We start from the raw sequence: 25,038 nt of genomic DNA, 5'->3' as shown, positions 1-25,038 counted from the left end.
TCTCTGCTTTACGCAACAAAGATCCTATAAACAACAGTTGTTTATGGCGCAAATCTAAAAAGATCGTTTTGAGTTCACGTTCGGCATATTAATCTTAAAAGTTTGTTTCGCTTCCTATTGGATGTATCAGATTTTTAAAAAGTAATTATTTTTTAGTTTTTCAATTTTATTTTTTGACCTCAAAGTAGAATCTAGCATATCTTCAGTTGGATTTGTTTTAACTTAGTAATGAATCAGTGTTCAGAAATTTTAGGTTGTATTGTATTATTAAGTAAAGTAGATAAATAAATGAATTAACTAAAAAACATGTTATTTATTTAATGTTGTCGGATATTGGATTATTAATTATTGCTATTTCTTTTTCATTTCTTCTTAAAATTTTAAAAAATTTAGTTAATTTGACTTGATAAGTTCAAATTGAGACCAGAAATTTTACTAATACTCAGATTATAATTATGTTTGTTTATTAATAATTTCGTTTTTAATTTCATTCATAATATAAAATTTAAATATATTATAAAAATTAATTAAAATCAATTTGTGTTAATAGTCAGTTATTAATCTAATCTACTAATGAAATAACCAACTTAAATATCATTTTGATTGTTCATTGACCATAATGTAATTTTATTTATTATTGATTAACAATGTTTAATTGACTTATTACTTATTGATAACTATTAATTTTAATTAATTATTAAATAATTATGTATTCAAAATTTTCATATTTTTTCAGGCAATTGATAGTGAAACATAACACAAGTTGGATTTACCGTTAATTTTTAGGTGTTTTTTTAAATAATGATAATTTTGTGAATGTATAAATTTTATTAATCAAATTTATTTCATTTATAAAATAAATATTTGATGAATGACTTGTACACAAATGCTGTTAATTTAAGTTAAGCATTTAGGATACGTTTCCTTAAATTTTGTATACGTTTTCATAAATATTATAGTATACATCATGATGAGCTCATATGTTTATTTTTTTCTATATCATGCGCAAGCATTTTAATCTATAGGCTGTAAAATGTAATATTGAAATAACAGAATTTTCTGTGATCTGTGAAAATCCATTAGTTTTTTTATTATTAATCATTTGTTAAATGATTTTCTTTAGCTGAATACAGAGATTGCTGCTAACTCGCCAAAAGTTTAATCCACAATGCCACTGTTGAGGAAAGAACCTTTCATAAAAAATTCTGTTCCTCAAGGTTTGAAACCAGACGACGAAGTCTTCCATTGCCCTATTACTGATGAAATATTCACAGATTATGAGTCAGTTATTTTTTTCTTTTTGTGATATTTTAAGAAAATATTTATTGGTTAATGAAATGAATTTTTTATATTTAGTTAATTAGAATATCACAATAATGAACAAACAGGAAGTTTTTCGAGCGAATAATATTATGCAACAGCTTGGTCTGGGCATGCTCTGTGACAGGTCGATCGGGACTAACATACCAAGAAGCAGCAGCATCTGAGAACCACATCAAGGAACAATTGCTCATGTTCCCTGATCCTCTCAAGAGGCCAATCCTTTTCCTGGTGACCCTGACTCGGAGAAGAAAGATTAATGATGTCCTGGACGACATCTCCTCCTTTATGAAAGACCGATATTTTGTTGGAGAGACAGTTGAAGCACTTGCTAGCACCGGGTTAGTCCTTTAATTGTGCATTTTCATTCATCTTTATTATTGACAATATTATATTTTTAAAATTAATCAATATTATTTTACAATTCAGAAATGTGAAGAAATTATACAAAGTGATGAAAGCTATGATTGTGAAGGAAAAGAATGTTGATATTAATGGGTGGGTTACTCTCTGATTTTTACTCAAAACATCAAGCATCACATTTACATTTGTTGTTACTTATTTGATTTGTTCTCTATTTCTCACATTTGTTCAGGATCAGACCAGTGCTTAGTCCAAATAAACCAATTTCATCGCTGAATCTGTCAACATCTCCAAATAAATCGACATCCCCAGACAAATCGGCATCTCAGAACCTATTAACATCTTCAATCAAATCATCTACTGTTGAAACATCATCTTCTGGCCCAAACGTAGCTGACATGTTTGAATATGCATTGCAAGAAATCAGCAATCAAATTACATCTGTCAGGGTTCTTAAGGGCTCCAAATTGTCGTTAGTGTTTTTTTGTGTTAATTTGTTGTACTTTATTCATCTTCTTCAAGTTGAAATTTTTCACTAATTATCTTAATAATGCTATGAACCATTAATATACAAAGTAGTTTATTCAGGGTTGAAAGTTATCAATTTGACATTAACACATGGTCACATAATACTTTGAAATTATTCTCATCACAGTCGAAAGAAGGGATCATTCAATAGAGACAAATGCAAAATATTCATCAGAGACAACTGCTACATTGATTCTTCTGATTCTCTTTGGAAAGTCAAGGTCAGTTGAATGTATCATCATTTATTTATCACACTTCATATTAGAAAAAAAAACTTTTGTAAAAATGTTTAATAACATTTGGTGACATTTGGTGTTGATTGTTTGATAAACACTGCTATAGGGTTTCGTTGTTGTTTTTGGGTGTGTTGTCATCATTGTTGAACAAGAAGTCATTATAGAATATGTTGAGTAGTTTGTCATTATTCTTAAATGTGCATAGTAACTTGTCATTATTGTTCAGTAAGCGCTTAGGTTGCAGGATTCCAAAATTTTTTTTTCACAAAACTTGACTAATTAATATACAAATGAGCTGATATATGTAATAATTTACATTGTTTTTCAGATTTAATTTAATCTTGCTGTTGGTTAAATTGTATATCTTCAATTTTGAATGATTACAATTTATTCTATAACTTTTCAACAATTTATTGTTTAAAAAAGTTTCTTGAAACTAATGAAATTTTGTTGAATTGTTCCACCACAAAACGTTGTTTATGTCATTAGGAAGGTGCCATCAAGAAGTATAGGCTGAATTCACTTTCGTTTGATGTCATTTTTACCGGACCCCCTCCTATTTTTGAGGCCTCGGAGTCAAGGAAAAATTCCTCTAAACTGAATGGAGATGTGATCGATCTGACAAGTGACGAGGCAGGAAGTCCGAGAAAGATATCTGGAGCTGGTTTAAAAAATGAAGAATCCAATCGCATCAAGTGTGCCAAACTGCAAGCCAAGAAAGGCATGTTTAATATTAAGTTTCCATTAATATTTTGAAAAGTATGATTTGATAATAAATGATTTTTTCATCAAAAAAATTTTCAATTTTTATTTCGTTTTTTAATCATATAAAAATTTGCTTGGGAAGATTAAATTAACCTTCTTGAGAATCTAGAATCACTCCCACTGTTTAATTATAGATCCTCTATCTACTGAATAAGAAAATGTTTTCTGTAAAACTGCCATGAGAGCTTAACATGGTTGGATTCGTGTTTAATTTAAAAAAAATTTACAACTGCTTATCAGACATGGAGAAGTTGGAAGAAGAGCTGAGAAAGATGAGAGAGGCAGCAGCTGCAAAGAAGTTGGAGAAGACGAACAAGGAGGAGTCCAAGAAGAAAGTCGAGAAAGATAAAGAAAAGGACAAAAAGATGGAGGTTTGTTTGTTCCTGCTTTTACTAATTTATTATTTTGGTCTAGATTTTTTCTTCCTATCAATTATATGACTGCTTGAAGTTGTTTTTTTTTAATTTTTTTTTATATTTTAATAAATTATTAACAGGAAAAGAAGAAAGAAAGAGATAATAAAGTAACAGAAATGCAATACAGGATGGAGTGGAACAAAGCCAGAGATGATTTGGAGTGTGATGATTTAAAGGTTAACACTTCTTTGCTGGAAACGTTTTCATAGACAACTAGGCTGTTGTGCTTAAATTTAATTTGCATTATTGGCGGCCAAAATCTGAATAATTATATTTCCATGATAAGAAAACATAACTTAAATTCAATATTCTTGTGTGATATAAGAAAATTTCAGTAAATGTCAAATGTGTATTTGAAACATCAATGGATCATTTTTTATAATTTGAATACTCCAGTTAAATAATTAGTTATTCAGAGAGCAGACGTTTTTATTTTTCAATCATTTGCTTTACAAGTTTTGCATTTTGATTGTTATCGAATTGGTAATAATTTCTTTGCCACACTCTCACTAAATTCCAATATGACTTTATATTTCAAAAAGATTTCAACTACTCCTAAAATTGCATGTTAGGCTTATGGGAAACCAATGAATTTCAACTGTTTCTAAAAAATTAAAATACAAGTAAAAAAAATTATTGAACAATTTTCATGAGTTATTGAAACGATTGATGTGATTTGTTGCAGGATCTACCCACATCCACTCCTCTTCCAATGAATATGTTCCTCACAAAAGACCTGGGTGATGTCTTGTATGTCATGGAGTTCATCAAATCTTTCCAAGAGATACTCAATCTGGATATCAACAAGACATTCTCCTTAGGTTGGTTATATTACATTTTAAATAAGTAAATACATTATCATGATTGTTTATGGCACTCATTCATCCATTCGTTCGTACTTTCGTTCGTTCGTTTGTTCATTCATTCACTCATTTATTAATCAATCATCAATTAATCAATCAAACTTGCAGTTATATTATGAGATAATTGAATTTGAATAATAAAACGTTGATGATGTTATCATACAGAGCTAACAAATGATAAGAGACAATCTAAAGTCTGTTTTATTTGTAAGGGCCTATGTTAAATAAATTTATGTGATAGAAATGCAGACTTAAAACCTCTGCCATAAACATTAGCTGAAATGTTTCAGTCCAACCAAACTAAAAATTTTCATTAGTTGCGACACATCTGTATAATATTGTTTCAATTCATCTTTTTAAGCAACAAATATGTTTTATTAACACGAGTGACCAACTCTATATGCTTATTATTAATTAATACAAAGTACCTTGAAAATTTATAACTTGATTAACACCATTGCAGAAAAGTTTTGCGATTGTCTGAACAGTAAAGATGTTGACGGTTGGTTTGGCAGGTTGGTTGTGTCTCTTATGTCAGCTCTCTTCACCATACATAAGGAGGAAATCACTGCCAAAGTACTTGAAGAAAAGAAATCTGGTTCGTTCATTTTTATTTTTGTTAAATATTCGTTGGTCAATTTTATTTTTTTGAGGTTTAGAAATATTTTATTTTCATATCTACATGTATAGAGTATATACATTATTAATATTTTTAACAACTTCTGAAATTCTAACAGCTGAAATAGATGAAAGTGGTGAACATTGTCAAATTTTTAAGGCAGCCAAACATTCTCTCAATATTTATGGTAAGCCTCATCTGTGTGGCTCTTTTGTATGTTTGATGTGCTGCTCACAGCTGCAAACATTCAAATTATTTTTAAATGGTTTCAATTTTAGGCTGCATCATACAGGATCTGCCACTTGATGTATATTCCATATCTGAAATTGTGAGATTGTACTTTACTGCATCATCCGGTACAGCATATTCAACTACCAATTCAAGATTTGTACAGCACATGAACAAGCAAACTCTGTTCGAACTTTCACCAGGTTGATATTTAATTCGTTGTTTCATAGTCACTTCAAATTATTTCAAAGTTATCAAAATTGTCTTAAATGGCGATTGTAGATGACAAATTGGAAGTATTGATTCAAGTGAGTCACCAGTTGTTGAACACGAGCAAAGTTAGAACCGAGATTGAAGATAGGCAGGAGGCAATCAAGATCACTCAAAAGAATTTGAAGATGCATCAGTTCAACTGCATGAAGAGATCCAAAGATGAAAGTTCCTTTTGGTTAGTTGGCTTCATTTGATGAGGAGATGCTTTTGATTGATCATGTGCATGTGTTCACAAATGCCTTGTCTCTGACTGTTTACGTGATTTTTTTTAAAGGGCCAAAAAGAAACAAGAAGAATGTATGAAGGGCTTCTTGAAAGATGGCAAGCAGAATGATAGCAAGGGGGATGAGCCAAATTCAGACAAGTTAGTTCTAAAATTCAATATTTCAACCAAAAAGGTTATTTATTTCTATGGACCAAATCCTGATTGAACATTGTAATTAAATACTTACTTTTTGGTTCGTTTATCTACAGGATTTTCTTGTTTTAATTAATTTGTATCTTGTCATTATTTTATTCTGCTTATTGTTTAATTACTTGAAACAGAACTGATTCATTGGTTAGAAAGTCTGCCCGATCAGCAAATGCAAATGTCATTCCAGACGAAAATTTTGATAATCTTCCAACAGAAAATCTTGATTGGTCTAAAATTAGTGAAACGGAAAAGAGTCAAATGAGGGACTGGGAGCAAAGGAAAGAAAAGGAGTTGATGGATGAGTTGAGGAGATTGCAAGTTGGGTCACCAGCAGTACTTGGGTTTGACAGGACGCACAGAAGGTACTGGATGATGACTTGCATTGCAGGAATACTGGTGGAGGATGAGTCAGATGTCTCTTTTTGTCTCTCAAGTATATAATCTATGGCTTCAATTATTTAGTTTTTTTTTTCATTTTCATCTATGTATAATCAATAGCCATTAAAAGGTGGTGATAACAGATTAAGAATTCATTTTTGCACCTGTAATTTTTTTAACTTCTTAAACGTTTTTTTTCTCTGCCACCGTTTTATACATTAAACGCTAATAAATTTGTTTTCAAGGATCCATTTCCTCTCCAACAAAGCTCAAAGTAATTAACCAAGCGAAGAGAACGACACCACTACCATCATCATCATCGACAACGACAACATCGCCATCATCGTTGTCGACAGCCACGCTGACGAAAACGAATGCGAGCAACAATGACAGCAAGTCAGAAGAAGGAGAGAGAAGTGATAAAGAGAATGTTCCTCTGGAAGATCATGCTGAGTCTCAACCATTCAAGTGGTCTGTATGTTCTTAGGACGAATATTAATTGCATTTTACATGCACTCTTCTTGTAAATAATTGTCATGAAATTTTCCTCTCACTATCTCAGCATTTAATTTGCTAGTGTCCTGTAATATTTCTGCTAATTGTTTATAATACTTATTTTTTATTTGTAATTGATTGGATTAATAATGTTCTCAATTATTGGTTTTTTCAAGTGTATACAATTTCAATTGCCCATTTTATGAACTGCATTTTAATCAATATTCACCACCATCAGTCCACTGACGTCTGTGCACGAACAAATTGCAACAAAGGGTCTGGTCAGATGGTCAATATACAACAGCACTGAACAAATAAACATTCTAATGAATTCTTTGAATCAAAGAGGGTTCAGAGAATCTAAGTTGCTGAATTCCTTAAAAGAACACAAATCGCCAATTATTGAAGGATTGGAATATTTAAAACCCACCTATGAGTTCCTCCTTAAATTTGGACAGTTGAAGCAGATTCCACAGAATGGTTCAACAAAAAGTTCTTTGATCACTAACCACATACAAGAAATCTTGAAAGATGATGGGAACATGTTAATCAGTGCAACTGATAAGAAAGAAGAAGCAGCTAATGATGATATTGAATGTCACCTGAAAGAAAGTTTGGTTGATCTAGAGGATAGGCTCTATGCTGGAGCTTTGGGTAAACTTAAGGTTGGTTTCTTTATGAGGTCTTAAAGGTATATATCTATATTTGTGTGTATATGTGTGCGCGTGTGTGTGTGTATGTGTTAATTTATCTGTGATTAATTTTATTAATAACTAATTTAATGAAATTGGGTTGACATTCAACAAACTAATTGTGGTAGGGTATAGATAGAAATGAGTGGAGGCAGTATTTAGAAGATGGTAACTACGAAGCCATTTCAAACATGCCATCTGGTGTCAATGATGAAGATGAAGATAACGCTTGGTAGGTTTTGTGTTTGTCCCCTCTTTCAATGTTTCTCATTAGACTTATCTTCAAAATATTAATTAAAATATTGAAATTTAGTGATATAAAGGAACTGGATCAGTCCAAAGAACTGAAGGGTCTGATGTCAGCTTTGTTGCAGATTGAAAAGATGATTGAAACTCGATTCATAGATGTTCATTTAGGTATATAATATCCTTATTATTTATATTTAGTAAGTTGTTCATTGTAGTGACACATTCTGTTGTTCAGGTCAACAAAACAAGAAATCAAAGAGTAAACAAAGCAAGAAGAAAAAAGAGACAGAGCCAGTGGAAAGCGATGATGGTTAGATTTCGTGGACATGATTTTGTGCTAATTAAAAATAATTTCTATGTGTCATATGTGTTGTAAATAAAGCATTGTACTTAAATATGAATGACGATATTTGCATTGCAGATGCGTCGTCCACTGCTTCCCAGCATGGTCAGCATCATCGCAGTGAGGAGTTGCACACGTGGAAGGCCAGCTTGAAGTCATCGCGGAACATGTCGCAGTTGTACCTGCTGATGCACGTTCTTGAATCGAGTGTCACATGGTCCAAGTCAGCATTGAATGCTCGTTGTAGAATATGTAGGAAAAAAGGTGCGTTCGTTTGTCTCAGTCTTATTTTAATTCATTTTTTTGCTTTTGAAAATTTGTATTTACAACTGTTTGAACATTTTATATTTAACTTTTACATTTCAGTAGTGATTATACAAAATTATAAACGCTGTTGTTGATGTTAACTACAGTTTTGTTTAGGAGTTGATGTTATTATAATTTGTGTGCAGGTGATGGAGAGCAGATGATGCTGTGTGACGAATGCGACAAGGGGCACCATACCTACTGTCTGAAACCCCCTGTCAAGGTTTCATATTTTTGTTAATAAAGTTTTCTCATTTTTGTTTTTACTGCCTATCTTCTGAGAAATTAGTAGCCATAAAAGTGTGGGGTAGAAATGAATTAGGAATGAATTATTTGACTTAGCAAAAAATTTTTGGTCTGGTTCATTCACTTAACTTTTATTGTGAGATGAACCACATAAATTAAATGTTAGCACTATTAAATTCAAATTTATGCAGCGACTGTTGAAAGTTTAAATGAATAATGGTTATCAAATTTTTTGTTTTATTTTAAAGGTAATACCTGAAGGGGATTGGTTTTGCCCTTGGTGTCGACCTCTTCCAGCAGTTGAAACTCCTCGAAAAAAGTTGGCTCAAGATGAAGATGAAGAAAATGAAGATGAGGAAAGGGGCGTGAGTGATGATGAATCGGAAGAGGTTAAAAGGGATGATGAAGCAGATTCAATAGTGTTAGAATTGCTTTTGAGTATTTTTTATCATTTTTTCTTTCTACAATGAATTATGATCTATAATTAATGTATCTAAGTTTAATGTATAAGCATTGATTCAGTTCAAAAAGACCAACCATTTTATTGTTATAATATTTCTGTTGGGTCAACAACCTTTATTGCCTATTTAGTAATGTATATCTATAATATGACATGTCTTCCAGGTCTGGATCAAACGAAAGTAAAGTGGAAGACAACGATGATGATGAGGGTGAGGACGATAAAACAGATGAGGACTGTAGAAGGACAGAAAAATTGGAAATATCAAAAAAATGTATTATTTCATTATTTTACCTAGTTTTCACAAACGCTTATTTGTATTAGTTTTTTTTTTAGATTTTGAGCTTTATTCTATATAAAATGTTTGACCATATTTGTTTATTTCCAAGATTTCTATGGAAAAAAGAATTTCAAAAAGTCCAGCATTGAAAATTCCAAGAATCATAAAACTATTCCAAAGAACTTTAACTCACATTTGAATTTAAGAAAAAACAAAAGATTAAGCTTAAACAAGTGTCCTGACAAGAAATTGAAAATGAAAAAGTATTCATCGACATCGGTGATAGATGTTGGTAGAAGGACTCGCACGACACGCCAGAATTATGTTGAAGATGAAGAGGAGGAAGAAGATGATGATGAGGGTGACTTCTCTGAAAAAGATGGTCCAATGAACAAACGAATCCAACTGAAGGAATGTATTCGGCAAGAGAGAAGAGGGACGAAGCGAAAAAATGTTTTTGATGCTCATCCAGGTTTGTTTAATATTTTTAACATCAATTCATATTTTGCATATGTTTCCAAAAGATATTTACTCCAACTATAAAGTAATGTGCATCAAGAATGCTTGAAATTCTAGCTCAGTTTTTAAATTTTGACAATTCATTGTCAATGTTTTCAATTTTCAGATAGTCCTTGTCTTAAAAAAAGAAACTCGTATGTTATTGCTAGGGAGTCTATTACAAGACATTCATCGCCATCATCATCATCATCATCATATAACTGTGACCCGATGAAGTTTTGTGAGGACTTGGTTTCTCAATTGATGAACCAAGAAGATGCCTGGCCATTTCTCAAACCAGTTTCCAAAAAAGATGTTGGTGGTTGTTCTTTTACATTTTAATAAATTTGTTTTTTAGGAATCCAATACTAAACCAAATGTTAAAGTATGGGTTTATTTTTTTCAACTGAAGCATCAGTTTTAGTTCTTACAATATTAATACTCTTCATTATAATTATTTGTGGGTCACGGTCAGGTTTTAGTGTCTCATAAAATGTACAAATATTTCTCCTCAGGCCTTTGACTACCTGGACATCATCAAATCGCCCATGGACTTTTCTACAATTCGAAACAAAATAAATTCATTCAAGTATGGTCACCACGGCCAACTAATTGACGACGTCAGATTAATTTTTAGAAACTGCCAGGAATACAACGCGGTTTCTTCCTTCTTCTACAAAGCCAGTCAAAAACTTAGTGATTATTTTGAAAAACAATTGAAACAATCACCATTGTCTCTGTCAACGAAATCATGCTCCATTGTAATTAATGGCAAAAATAAAGACAGTCAGCAAGTAAACGGTTTAAGCAATGGAAATAATGTGAAAAGGAGAAAAATACATTATACTGGTGATGGGGATAGCGATTCCAATGATTATGATGGCTTACCCACAAAAACTAGAAATTTGAGAAAAAGGTCTTAAAATTCATTATCCTTTTTTCGTTATATGTAAAAGTCTTGTATATATCAATATATAGTACGTATGCGCTATTGAATATATATTTTTGTGGACTTCTGTATGTATATGCATGTATGCAGTTGACATTTTAGAAACATTTTGCTTCCATCAGCGAACTGAATAAAATGTAGCTATTTAATAAAGTTGTTAACAATTTATAATTTAACAGTTCTTAAAGACGTTATGAAATTATTCTAGGTCCATTTTTCAATTATTTTTTTATTTTAAAGCTCTAAACTAAGTACTTTTTTATTTAAATTGAATTTTGCATATATTGGTTGGTGATTGGCACACAGCAAACGTTGGTGGTTCATCTTGAACTAATTTTGATGTATATATGACTTCTATAATCTCAGGTAGCCACATATTAAATTAATATAATTGATTACCCAATTAGGAATCAACCCTCAGTTGTGTGTAATAGTTTTAGTGTGTAATAAAAGATATTTTTGATAATTTTTAGATGCCTTCGTTAACATTTTATTACATTTGTGTTGTTTTATTAATGTTTTCCTCACTTTTGATAATTTATGCATTGTTTTTTAAAATATTGTTCAGATGAGTTACAGATTTTAAATCGTTTTTAGTTACGACAGTATAAATGCAAATTTGTATCGAAAAAGTGATTTATTTACCACCCATACGGTTAAAGTTCAGCTAAGAAACGTGTTTGTACTTTAAAAATATTACTAGCTCATTGATGAGATTCTGATAAAGCCGTTTATTTAACATGTCGATATTTTTGTGTTAATTCTTTACTCAAAGTATTAGTTTTTAATGAAAATGGGCCAAGGATTTCAATTTAAATTATTTTTGACGGGACGAAAAAACGTTGTTGGCTTGAGTTAGCACACAATACTTGAAGGAACGATTTGCGGACAGCCTCACCATTAAGTTTGTAATAACCCATATGCACGGTTCTTTTAAATCTTTTGACTTGTTCGCTCTCATGAATATAAAAGTTTCGATCAATCTGTTTTGGCACGTACTCTTCTGTTGAGACCGTGAATACCGTTCGTCAACGGTTAAAGTTTTTCCATTCAGCTCTGAATCTTTTCATTGCAACCTGATGAAGTGGGTTTTGCTTTCAATTTTTTCAATTTTATTTCATCTTTCGGTTGCTTGAGAAAACTATAACTTAAAAATGCTTAGTCAAAAAGTTCTTGATCGTCTTGGGGGTCTTGATCGTATATGTATAATAATTTCTCCATCAGAAAATGTTTGTCGTTAAAGGAACAATTATTTGAAATTAAGTTAACTTGAATTTCATGAATTTCAGTTTAATTAGTATTTGAAATTAAGTTATGTCAACAAGGCACATCATAGCACCATTGTGGGAGCTGAAATGCCGTTAAAGTTAACAAAAAAAAATTAAGTTGACAAATACTAAACTACAGTTAAGTTCGATCGTGCTATTATTTCTATCAAAACTAAGTCAAAATATTGAAATTGTTACAGATTGGATAAAAAATATTTTTTAGTTAATTTATTAACATTAAAATAGAAAATTATTGGCACGATTAATATTTAATTCAATTCTTGGCTTGGCATGCAATCTACAAATCATTTTGACCATTTGACATTAAACTAACTAATAATTAGGACAATATACATTGATTTATTCCGAAAAAATATTGGCATTTATTATAAGTTCCAATTCAATGTAGAGAGATCATTTTAGCAAATTTTAACTCTTTGAACGATAACCACTTGGTAGCACCTTCCGTTAACGTCAGCCTTCCTTCAAAATGTTGATATCTCACCGTTGAGATTTTTTTACATCATTTAGTTTGTAATTCTCCTGAAACAAAAAAGTAATTATTCAGTTTACAATGTTTCATCAAATTGGTTAAAAAGTGCATTGCATTAAGTCGGCGTTGAAGTATATAACCGTTTATTATATCAGCTAATATCTGCTCAAGTCATAAAATACTAAAAACTTTATATGATCAATGGAATTCAACACTAAAAACCTACGCAAATTACATTCTTCAACACTTCATATAAACTTTATAGGAAATATTTTTTGAAAAAAAATAATCATCTTTACATTACACGCACACAGCACGTACACATGTGCATGAACTGAACACATACTGATAGGCATTAACACACATTATACGTCGTTCATAGTTATTCAATTTTGTACTTAAACATGTGTTGGTAAATGTAAATATTCCACTTTTTGTAATTTTCAAAATTGTAAAATTTAATAAATTTAAGTTTTTTTTAATTCTTCGTTAATATTTTAAAATATTCAAGAAAGTCAGATGTTATTTCGAAAGAAGAATTGTAATATAGAGGCGCCACGTTGATTAGCTATCACATCACGTGTACCTCAGTTAGTTTGGTATTGCACTTTGTACTGCACTACGAGAGTCGTCAAAATGCAAGAAACGTTGAACAAGTTAAAATGGAACACGACGCAATCTAAAATTTTTAACCTTTGTATCGTGCAAAATGTGTTTGTATCAGCGATGAAATTAGCAGTTAAGGAGAGCGCTTTTGAATCTTTTAAAATTAGTGCAATAAGAAGTGATAAGACAAGTCATAAAATACTAAAAACTTTATATAAACAATCATAGTGATAATGAAATGATAACACGCAAGCACGCACAAAGTCGAAAATTCTAAGTTGGGCTCATTGTTGTTTTGATGATCGTAGTCTAGGCTTTATCTTTGATTTTGGCATGTGTCTTTCTTCTCAGATAGTGTTGCTAGAAGTTCTTACTTTCATCTAAGTAAAATAAAAAAAACTCGCCTTTTCTTGACGATCCTACTTTTCTCCTTCTTATTGCTTCTTTATTTTTATCTAAGATTGATTATTATAACTCGCTCTACTATGGTTTTTTTTTATTCTAAGTAAAGCTTTAAGTAAAGCTTTTAGAGCGGTATCTCAAGACCCATCTGTTTGCAAAATTCACTGTAAAGCGCTGTTGAACATCGCGGAAATAGCGCTTTACAAAATAATTGATAAATTGATCGATTGATTGATTGTTGAACAATTAATTTCTATTCAAATGAGGAATGGAGCTGTTAAGCAGCGATCATAATATCAAGCCTCTCAATAAATAGAGTTGCCATATCTCATTATCTTACACTGGCTACGTATAAAATATCGAATGACTTAAAATTGCATATTAAGATTCAAGTCTCAGTCTAAATTATTTCATAAGTACCTAGTTACGAGATATATTTAATAAACCTAAACGCCCGATTTACGATCGTTTTCTCGTTCCTACCTTTTCTTAGCTCATATTAAATACTCTTACGCTAAACCTGCTTTCTACCTTCTTCTATAACTAACTCTATCCCTTACGACTTAGGATTCATCTGTTTATTAAATTCGTTAAGGAGCGGCTGTTGAAAATCGCGGAAATGGCGGTTTAGAAACAAAATTGATTGATTGCGCTAAACGAAACAAACAAACATTAACCTTATCCTGATAGTGCTTGAATGAAGTTTTATCTTTTTCAGGCTCATCAAAGTGAATCCTTAAGGCTGACTTAGACTGGGATTGTTTTGATGTCGATCGAATGTTTTCCGTTGATTTCTTGGTCAGATCTGATATGAGACTTTTCATTTTAGCAAGTTCCTGCGCAGTTCATGTTATTGAATTTTTTAAAATCGAATGTATAGTTATAAATAAAATGAATTAACAACTTCTTCTTGACTGAGCAGCTTTTCGAGGTCACTTGCCATTTGCTCCTTGGTTAATTTGAGAACTGATATTTCTTTTTGTAGATTCCTAGATTAATAATTTCAAAATACACATTATAAATTAAAAATAATAAATATTGTTTCTAAGCAGAAAATTACAAAAGTTGAACATTAGAAAGATGCTGTTAAACTTACTATAAAAAAAATCATTTTTTCCGTAGTCAATAACCTTTTTATTACTTTTAAATAAACTTGAATTCCAGCTCAGATCCGGTCAACAAATTAATTAGTTAATACCTCACAACCGATGAAAAAGTGAACTTTGACATCAGTCATGACGCATTTAGTGGCGGCTTGAAACATCATTTTTTCAACAAAACGAAGCACAATTAGCGCCTCTGAAGATAGCTCAATAGAGGCGCTTTACAAATCTATAATGCAATGCAATTTTTAACTGCTTCATTTTACTTGGTGCTAAACCAAAAATCGGAATCTAATGTTGGTTGGAGTTTCCGACTAGTTTTCAATGCATAAAAAGTGATTAAATAGACAAATTTTACCAAAGTAAATTAAATTTTAATAATTGTATTTCAGTCTTAAAGGCATAACTTTTTTTGAGGAACCTGATAGACATAAATTATAAAAAATGCATGGCCTACTACAAATGGGATTTTTGTCAAAAGACGATAAATAATTCCATCCATGTAAAACCGACTTAAAACTCCAAAAAATTCTTAATGTTTTTATGAAAAAATAAATAGCGAACCGATTTTCGGTAAAGTGCAGCGACGGGAAAAATTTTTTCTTCTACAACAATCACAACCTTTTAATAGAGTAGCCCTAACAGTACTATCAACTCTGATCGAAATGCTCAAACAGATTAATTTTTACCTTGTTCTAATGATTGCAGACAAAAGATAAAAGCTAACGAACATTTAAAATATAAAAAAGTTGCTGTCAGATAATGCAATAAATGAATAGAATTGAATAGTTCTTTTTAACAGAAAATTTGAAATCTTCACGTAGTTATAATTGCAAGTGAATTTAGAACTTCAAGTAACTGAACATCAACTGAATGAAATAGAAATGAACAAACTCAATAGTTTTATTCGCTGAAGCAACTTCATCTTTCAGATGGTTGATTTGCTGATCTCGCTCTTGGACCTTTTGCATAAGAAATGAATGTGGTTGTTGGACATCATGTTTCAATATCTCCAGATGGCTCAACTGCATGTTACAATTTTTATGTAATGAAATGATCTAACTGAACTTAGATGAGCAAATCAAATCGACAGAAGTTTCATCACTTAACATACCAACTTCCTGATTTCATATAACATATCTATACAAACCTTTTTCAAGCTCCAATAAACATTTCAACACAAAAAAACCTCATGTGAGAGTTGGTTGGCTCGAGCAGTCTCTTTTTCCAACAACGACCTTAACTGGGTGTTCAATTTTTCAAACTCAATAACTTTTTTAGCCAAGGAGACACTGCAGGTTAACAAGGGCATCATGAAAATATCATCGTCGCATCAAATCCATCAATTTTGTTTATTTTTGAAATTGAATTGTTGAAAAGAATCTTGTGAAATCTAATTAAAAACTTTAAATGCAAAATGCATTCATTTCAAAAACAACGCAAATAAAATATACATCAAAGTATTTTTTAAATAATTCCATAATAGAAGTAAATTCAATAAAGAAAGTTTGTCAGCATATCCAGAAAAATGAAATTTGTTAAAAAATGAGAGACTAAAGAATTAAAAACTATGAATAAAACGTGAAATTAACAATTTCGTTCAAGTGTTTGAATTTAAGATCAAGAAGACCTTCAAATGAACGAATTCAATAAATGGTAAATCAGTTAAGAAGATACGTGAGAACGTTGGAATTAATAAAAATTGAATAAGTAAAAAAAAGTGTTCCTGGACAATTTGATTGGGAAAAATTAAAAGAGAGGTGAAATTGAAGAGGTGAATAAAATGGAATGACAAAAAAGCATGCGAATGAACAAACCACTGAATGATTCTACGTTCTGTTGTCAATGGTAAACGAACTGACTGGCTGAACTTCGAGACTAGTTTAGTACTCTCTTCATCATTTGTCACTGGAACGATAAAATCATAAGAAGTCATTAGAATATTACGAAAACAGCTGATGAACTTGTCAAAAATAAAATAATGTTGGATAGTATAAAATAATCTAAAAAAAAATTTCAAGAAAAGTTTACAAAAACTTTATGAAAAATGAAAACTGGTAAGTGAAGAAGAAATGTTTGCAAGTGGAGGTTAAAATATGTTGAAGTTGAGAAAGTTGTAATGTAGTTGATAAATTTGTTAGAGGAAATAAAATTTCAGTCGCCTCAATCATGAAAGATGTATGTAACTGCATGTAACCAGTTTTAATCAAGAATAAAGATAGAATAAAAGTTTCTACTTACACTCGGCGGCTTGCAGCACCAGTTGATCAACTTCATCCTCCAGTTGTTCGTATGTTTGCAACATTTTCACTTTTTCTTTCAGTTGATTTTCCAGATCGTTGGTTTTGCGTTCAAAAGTCATCTGCATGTTGTAGTACTCCCGCGTTAATATCTGCCAATTAAATATTGTCGGTTAATCCTTCGTATTGAAACAACCATTTTCATAAAAAGCGCTTCCAAAAATAGAAAGATAATGAAGATAGAAAGCAAGCAAGGAGTAACGTCAAAGGCAGGTCATCTAACATCCATCTTCTTCTGTAACTTTTCATAGGATTGTTGAGAAATTTTGTATGAATTGTGCGCCTCTTCATGCAACATGTGCATGCGCTCGAGCTCAAAAGATTTCGTCTTTAAGACACTCTGCATCTCATCTATTCTCGTGCTTTCTGACAACTGACGCTGTCTGGATCTTAAAAGTGTTTTCATTAATTGTACTTTTATTCAATTTGAATGAATGAATATCAAAATATATAAATAAATACAGACACTTTAATAGATAAATATATTGGATTAAAAGTGTCAGAACTAAATAATTAGTTGGTATATATAAGTTCAATTCAATTTATTTCAACTAATCCAAAAAAGAAATATATATATATATATATATATATATATATATATATATATATATGCAACATTTTATAATTGGTAGATGTTAGTCGTCTATGTCTCATTAGTTCTGGATTGCAACGATGGTGCGAGGGACCAAGTCATATCACCGTTGTTCTTTTGTGTCGGCATGCAGTGCCAGTCCTATTCGTGATGGCCAGCCCTAACCCTACAACTCTCTGTTCCTCTGGGCTGCCTTTATTTTCAGTAAATTTTGTCATTTAACACCGATTTACGCGTTTTTCAAACGCGGCAACCGTTGCCTCTGTGCATGACCTCCACATGGAGCCCAGCAGAACATCGATGCATAACGCTTTACGATCGAGTGCACACTTATTCATAATTTCTTTCAATCTATTCTTGATTTGCAGCTAAATTCAGTTGTTTCGTGGCTCTTACACTCAAATTGTCAATAAGCAAATGAAAATGAAACCAAATATACAATACAAACTCCAATAAAAGTTGTTCATATTTGTTCATTGCTTCTTTTTGTGACATCAGCGCCAAATTTTTTTCATTCAAGGCCATATCCCTGGCTTCTCTTAAACTTCTGCAAATCAGTTAATTCATCTAATTGGTGAAATGAAATTTTAAAAATACATCTTTCTAAAATAGATCGAAGCTTCATTTTAAAAACAAAACGAAAGTAATTGAAAATACAAACAAACCTGATTTCTCTCTCAGAAATATCTTTGGTGTTCGTTTTCAGTCTAGAAATATCTTCGTCCATCTGCACCCTCATCTGTTCCAGTTCCTGCTTCAGTTTATCATCGTATTCATTCCTGTATTGATCTCTTCATAAAAGAAAAAATTACTCATTTAAACAAAAAATTTGCAGATCAATCAATGTTTACATTTATGCAGCTGTGAAAATATCGAATTCATATTCATTGTTAATCACAGATGCATCAAATTGTATCAAATTGTATTTTCGTTTCAAAATTCTGTCTAGCATTAACCAAAATTTAATTTTTGCACGCTATCATGCTCAAAAGCAGAAATAAATTGAAGACGAAAAAGAATCTAGGCTTGCGGTGTTATACCTGAGTAAATCTGTCAATCATGTCAAGAAAATCTTTAATCTTTAAACATAGTGCTATAGAAATCACTTCACACCAATCATAAAAATGTTTAAAATAAAAATATTACAATAAAAATATTATAAACATTATGGTTTAACACCTCGCATTAATGTATTTTTCGTACAATTCTTCTCTTGCTTGCTTCATCCTATCCACCTATGATATTTATTAGGAACAACAAAGTTTATTCATTAAAAATTAAATAGAAATATAAAAGTATACTCACAATAAAAAAATATTGATATAAATTTCAGACAAAAGAGTGGAAGGATGTACCTGCATTTCAGTTTGATGTAATTTGTCTTCAGTAAATGAGAGCTTGGATTGCAGTTCTGCGGTCATTTTTGAGAAGTACTCCTTGTCTTGCATCAACAACGAGACTGTCTGCTTCATGGTCATCAACTGATGGCCAACAATTTTCACAATGAAGTCAATTATGAGGTGATAACCAATTTGAATGAATAAACTCCTAGGTGTTTGTATAAAGGATTGTAAAAACAATGTAAAAAATTCAACACTAGAAAAATAAACTTCATTTAAAGAAGTAATTCGTGGTGTAAAACCAAGAAATATAAAAGGTAATAAAAAGACTAACCTCATTCACGTTTTCTTCCATGCTCTGTGATTGTCTAGTCTGATTGGCTAACAAAGCATCCAGTTGTTTAGAAGTTTCTAAAAATTTCAACTCAAACTGCTCTTTTTCCCTGTGTATGTTTCACATAAATTTATCAAGGGACTGACTGATATACGATTTGCAAACATTAAAAATCAATTAGTTATGAAAATGAAATTATAATTGAACATGTCTAAGTTGGGCAAACCTGAATAATTTATTGTAATTGTCGATTTTAAAATTGTCATGCTCAATTTTGGTCTTGAGTTCTTCATTTAATTTTTTTGACCTGTCCAACTTCATTTCACATTCTACTCGCAAATGTTTTTCATTATCAAGCTCCTGAAACATTTTGTTTACGATAAAAGTTTGATGTTGTTTCATTGAAAGAAATGGGTATTTTAAAATTCAATTGAACCAACAAATGAATTGAAAAACTATACGTCTGCAAGTCTCTCTTGAGCCATTTTATACAAGTGTATGTCTTCATTTTTATGCTGTAACTTCATTCTCAACTTATTAATTTGTGTTAAATAATCTTTTTCTCTTTCATAAACTTTTATCTAAATTACAAAGGTAAAAATATTTTGAATCTTAAAAATTTGTATAAGTACAAGTTACTGGTAAATAAAATTGGTAAATGTTAAGAAATTACTGAAATATAATCCAGAATTGATATGTCGTGCTGTGGGTTTTTAGTCAGCAGTTCGTATTGATCTTCAGTCAGCAAGGGAGATGACCGTGCCAACAATCTCTGCACATTAGATGAAACTGTCTAAAATTTAAAAAAAAATTGAAAAGTATTAAAAACCAATGCAGACATAAATGTGTTAGAATATTACAAAATTAAACTGATACTAACAGTAAGTTTTGATTGTTTGGACTCAATGTTAACAAGTTTAGCTTCAAATTCTTTCTTAATTTTTTTACTCTCATCTCTTTCAAGATTCAACTGCATCTTTAACATTTCATTTTCTCTAATGGCCTTTCCAAACTTTAATTCTAAGTCGTCGATCTGCCAGGTCAACATGTATGTTATTTCAATAAATGACAAAAAATTATGGTCTGAGAAATTTATAGATACCTTTTGCAAATATTCCATTTTAAATTTTTCTAATTGCATCTCTTTATTGTTTATTTGCATTTTCATAATAAAGTTATTTTGAAGTTCGTTGTTACAAAATTCATTCTTACTAATCTTACTACTACTAAAATTACAATTAATTTTTGAACATTTTTTAGAAGTTTTGGAGTTGTTACAGTTATGAAGTTCAGTTGAAAACTGGCTGGTGATTTCCTCGTGAGAGGTGGACACATCAGTCGGTAGTGTGGTGGTGTCGGCGCTTTCGTCGGCATCCATCATGAGCAGAGTAGATGTAGCAGAAGCAACTCCAACATTCTTCTTGGCATCATCCTCCAACATCAAATTATCATTTATTTCAGACATTCATCTACTTAAATTAAAATGTAAAGAATGATCGGATAGAAATTTTAACCGATTAAAAAAATTTCTCTTTCATCTTATTAAAATAGTTTTTGTTGTCGTAAATGTAAAATTTTTCGTCCAATGGGTAATTTTAAAAAAGTTCAAAAATATTTGTTTACAAGCAGCAGGTAACCAAGGAAGTGACTGAGGCTGTGTTTTGTTCGTACAAAAATTTCAATATATTTTTTACCAACTATTTTGATATCATTTGATGAGATGACGTCACGACTGGAAAATGCATAAATATGAATAAGTTTATTTGAACTGTAATACCTGATTTTCAGTTTTATTTACTATATTTTTTTCTATAAAATAATTACTTGAACTAAGAAGCTGTCATGGATTGTACGCCCGTACCACCAACAACCCAGAGTATAGATTTTAACTTGACAATTTTTGCATCGCTTTATCTCTGGATGTTCAAATGAACGGTCAAACTCCACAAATCCTCACTTATTGTCCGTGCATGAAACCATGAGAATGTATAAAAGTTTTTCTTTCATGCGCCTCTGCGTGCCAGGCAAAAACTAAAAATATATTTGAATGTAAAACTTTCAACCATACGTTTTTTCATCCTACATTACATTAAAATTTCAAATTATATTTTGAAAGTCTTGATGATGCTTACGTGTCTCTAACTAAGTGGTTGTCAGCAAGATGAACATTTTGCTTGACAGTAACATCGTTGAGATATTTGATAGTTGAAACTGAATAGAATAACACGATGTTGATTTGTTGACCCGAACACATCTTGCACGCATTCATTAAAACATTAATAAATTAGTTCCAGCTACTATTTTCTCTGGTTCCAGTCTGTGTTGATGTGCAATTTGCATACAATCTCGCTAGTCAAAATAGGAGTTATTTGAGTCAAAAAATGTTCATAATTTTACTAATTTTTACAAATTTGTTCCAAGTCTTTGAATGTATAAATAGTATATACGTACATTTAGGTTTGTATGCACATTGCGCGTATGTTGTAGAAAGTAATGTTCCCATAATTTAAAATATTTTTCATTTTAAACATTCATTGTGATTGTGAAAAAGTGTGAGATAGTGTTGGAATTTGCTTTTTCTATTTATTTTGCCAGTCAAAAACTTAATTAGTTAAGCATCCGACTGATAAATAAGTATTATGAACTAACTTTAGGATTTTGAATTCAATGGTAAATTGCTTTACAGCAAACCATGTTTTAGAGATGCATGAATTTAACGTCTGGCGCGAGAATGGCATGTAGGCAGAATAGAAAATATTCATCTTTTTCCACCGAGATAACATTCTATCCATCAACTTTGATTAAACAATTTCGTCTGATGAATTAACAATAAATTTTAGATGTTATTAGAGCTATTTAAAAAATGTCGATTCAATTTTGTAAGTTCTTTCAACATCTTTCCTAACAGAAATCAACAGTGGTCCTCCATCATTAATGATTCCCGCTATTTATTAGTGGTGTTCTATTGTTATTGTTTGTCCTGGTTATGACATTAAACTGACCCTCACTGCCTTGTGAGTGATGTTGGATCATCAAAGGCTAGGCTTATAACTGTCGTTGCGTAAGGAAGGGCGTCCTGCGTAAAAATTAGCCAAATAAATTATTCATGATGACAGAAGTGAAAATGGCCCTCAGTATCCGGCAGAAGAGGGTGCAAAGAATCTCCGGAGACCCAGTCCATGGGGTTGCGGTGCAAGGCCCTGTGGATGGTCTGGCTACTGGCACCCCACTCTATAGTGTTGCGGTGCAAGGCACTATGGATGGAAGGATTACTTGTAGACCAAGGGGTTGGAGGTTTGGTACCTGGAATGTAGGCACGTTGACAGGAAGGAGTTTGGAAGTGGTGGAGGAGTTGCAGAGGAGAATGGTTGACGTGGCTGCATTACAGGAGATCAGATGGAAGGGAGAGGGTACAAGGTTTGTGGGGGCTAAAGGTGGAAGGTATAAGTTATGGTGGAAGGGGGATGATGGTACGGGAGGAGTTGGTGTAATGGTAAGAGAAGAGTTGGTGGAGAAGGTGTTGGAAGTGAGGCGGAAAAGCAATGGTGTAATTGTGGGGGTGATGGTGTTTGGAGAGGTAATAGTGAGGGTAATATCAGGATATGCTCCGCAACAAAGTAGGAAGAAAGAAGAGAAGGATAGGTTTTATGATGATGTTTCTAACGAGATTGGGCAAGCGGGGATGGATGAGTTTGTGGTGTTGCTGGGTGATTTGAATGGTCATGTGGGGGCGGATGCAGACGGATATGAAGGTGTACATGGGGGATGGGGGTATTGTATACGGAATGAGGAAGGGCGTAGAGTGTTGGAGTTGGCGGATGCACATAGCATGGTGGTGGGGAATACCTGGTTAACAAGGGAACCAGCACGACTAATTACATATAGGTCAGGGGAGTATAGGACAATGATAGATTATATATTGATAAGGGCAAAGCCTAGAAAGTATGTAAGGAATGTGAAGGCGATACCTGGTATGTTGCAGCATAGTATGGTTGTGATGGATGTGGCATCAAAAGAAATGGGGAGGAGGAAGAAGGATAAGTTTGTGGCTAAGAGAAAGACATGGAAGTTACAGGATGCAGAGGTGAGGAAGGCATTTGAAGTGAAAGTGGCTGAAAGTTGGGAGAGTGGTAAGGATGGAGATGTTTGGGAGAGATATAGGGACTGTGTGTTGACTACGGCAGATAAAGTATGTGGATGGACGAAAGGAAAATGTAGGCATGATGAGACGTGGTGATGGGATGAAGATATAAGAAAGGTTTTGGAGGTCAAGAAGGAGAGGTTTAGAGTGTGGAGAAGGGACATGACGGGGGAAGCGGAGTTTGAGTACAGGAAGGCTAAGAAGGTTGCAAAACGGGCAGTGGCAACTGCGATGACAAAAACATCAGATAGGTTAATGAGGGAAATGGGTAGGGAAATGGAATTTGATGTGAGTTCGAGGAAAATGTTCAAAGTAGCAAAGCAGTCAATGAGGGATGTTATAAAGCAGGAAAGATGTTATAGGAAATGGATATGTTTGGAATGGATCTGGCAAGTTGTGCATAGATGAGAAGGAAAAAGCTCAGGTGTGGAAAGCTCATATGGAAAGGTTGATGAATGAAGAAAATAAGTGGGATAGAGATGTGGAATCCGCGGTCACACACGGACCCATAGAGAAGGTGACGATGGAGGAAGTAGAGAAAGCAGTTAGAGAAATGAAACTAGGTAAGGCGACAGGGGTTTCGGAAGTGGCGGCGGAACATATAAAGGCGAGTGGGGTGATAGGAATTGAAGTTATGATGAGAATTGCTAACAGTATGTTTGATGATGAAGGTATACCAGAGGATTGGCGACACAGTGTGTTGGTGCCGTTGTATAAGGGCAAAGGAGATGTGAGAGATTGTGGTGTGAAATTGCTAGAGCACGGAATGAAGGTAGTGGAGAGGGTGCTTGAGAGGAGGTTGAGAAATATGGTGACAGTTAATAAAATGCAGTGTGGGTTTATGCCTGGTAGGGGAACGGTGGATGAGTTGTTCATAGTGAGAATGTTGCAGGAGAATTATAGAAAGAAGAAACGAAGATTGTACATGTGTTTTGTGGATCTAGAAAAGGCTTTTGATCGAATACCGAAGAAGGTCATTGAATGGGCGCTGAGGAAGAAAGGAGTGAATGAGAGACTTGTTAAAGCTGTGATGCAGCTGTATGAAGGGGCAAAGACAAAGGTGAGGGTCGGAAGGGAGATATCGGACGCTTTTAGTGTTAAGGTAGGAGTGCATCAAGAATCAGTGTTATCACCGTTTTTGTTTGCAATTGTGATGGATGTTGTGTGTGGAAACATAATGAAGGAGTAGTTATTTGAGATTTTGTATGCAGATGATTTAGTCTTGATGGCTGATAGCATGGAAGAATTGCAGTTAAAATTTGACAGATGGAAAAGTGTTATTAAAAAGAAAGGGTTAAAAGTTAATATTGGTAAGACGAAGGTAATGGTGAGTGGGGAAGGTGGGGAGCAAGTGATAAGTAAAAAAGACCCCTGTGGGGTATGTGACAGGAGAGTGAAGGCTAACTTGGTATTGTGTATAGGATGTCAGAAGTGGGTGCATAAGAAATGTAGCGGTGTGAGGNGGGCATTGAAAAAGGTGGAAGGCACGTTCAAATGTAAGAAGTGTGTTCATGGTGTGATTAATAGGACGGACTCA

At 32.5% G+C, this 25,038-nt stretch overlaps 4 protein-coding genes across 4 annotated transcripts; 3 read left to right on the top strand and 1 right to left on the bottom strand.

The window, feature by feature from the left end:
• Positions 1-1,168: 1,168 nt before the first annotated feature.
• HELRODRAFT_162434 (hypothetical protein) lies at positions 1,169-3,203 on the top strand (the record flags this gene model as incomplete). The annotated part of the gene is made up of 6 exons (XM_009024636.1): positions 1,169-1,281; positions 1,389-1,661; positions 1,750-1,818; positions 1,916-2,155; positions 2,339-2,432; positions 2,937-3,203. The coding sequence occupies 6 exons, from the start codon at positions 1,169-1,171 to the stop codon at positions 3,201-3,203; spliced, it is 1,056 nt and encodes a 351-aa protein (XP_009022884.1).
• Positions 3,204-3,454: 251 nt separating this feature from the next.
• HELRODRAFT_188966 (hypothetical protein) lies at positions 3,455-10,896 on the top strand (the record flags this gene model as incomplete). The annotated part of the gene is made up of 21 exons (XM_009024635.1): positions 3,455-3,583; positions 3,709-3,804; positions 4,314-4,449; positions 4,955-5,089; positions 5,229-5,297; positions 5,389-5,541; positions 5,621-5,786; positions 5,886-5,975; positions 6,158-6,459; positions 6,650-6,875; positions 7,138-7,564; positions 7,720-7,823; positions 7,905-8,008; positions 8,076-8,150; positions 8,262-8,447; positions 8,636-8,712; positions 8,984-9,156; positions 9,360-9,469; positions 9,585-9,947; positions 10,101-10,288; positions 10,489-10,896. The coding sequence occupies 21 exons, from the start codon at positions 3,455-3,457 to the stop codon at positions 10,894-10,896; spliced, it is 3,717 nt and encodes a 1,238-aa protein (XP_009022883.1).
• A 3,675-nt stretch (positions 10,897-14,571) lies between these two features.
• On the bottom strand, positions 14,572-18,912 carry HELRODRAFT_66788 (hypothetical protein; the record flags this gene model as incomplete). The annotated part of the gene is made up of 9 exons (XM_009024223.1): positions 14,572-14,680; positions 15,689-15,819; positions 15,984-16,086; positions 16,612-16,702; positions 17,036-17,186; positions 17,318-17,483; positions 18,135-18,233; positions 18,352-18,477; positions 18,866-18,912. The coding sequence occupies 9 exons, from the start codon at positions 18,910-18,912 to the stop codon at positions 14,572-14,574; spliced, it is 1,023 nt and encodes a 340-aa protein (XP_009022471.1).
• A 4,010-nt stretch (positions 18,913-22,922) lies between these two features.
• HELRODRAFT_67113 (hypothetical protein) lies at positions 22,923-23,597 on the top strand (the record flags this gene model as incomplete). Its single annotated transcript, XM_009024280.1, has 1 exon — positions 22,923-23,597. One exon carries the CDS (start codon positions 22,923-22,925, stop codon positions 23,595-23,597), a length of 675 nt encoding a protein of 224 aa, XP_009022528.1.
• Between the last annotated feature and the right edge of the window lie 1,441 nt (positions 23,598-25,038).

The sequence above is a fragment of the Helobdella robusta genome, assembly GCF_000326865.2.
Source record: "Helobdella robusta unplaced genomic scaffold HELROscaffold_4, whole genome shotgun sequence".
Taxonomy (NCBI): Eukaryota; Metazoa; Annelida; class Clitellata; order Rhynchobdellida; family Glossiphoniidae; genus Helobdella; species Helobdella robusta.
The sequence above is the reverse complement of the archived record's forward strand: the minus strand, read 5'-3'. Positions and strand labels throughout refer to the sequence as shown.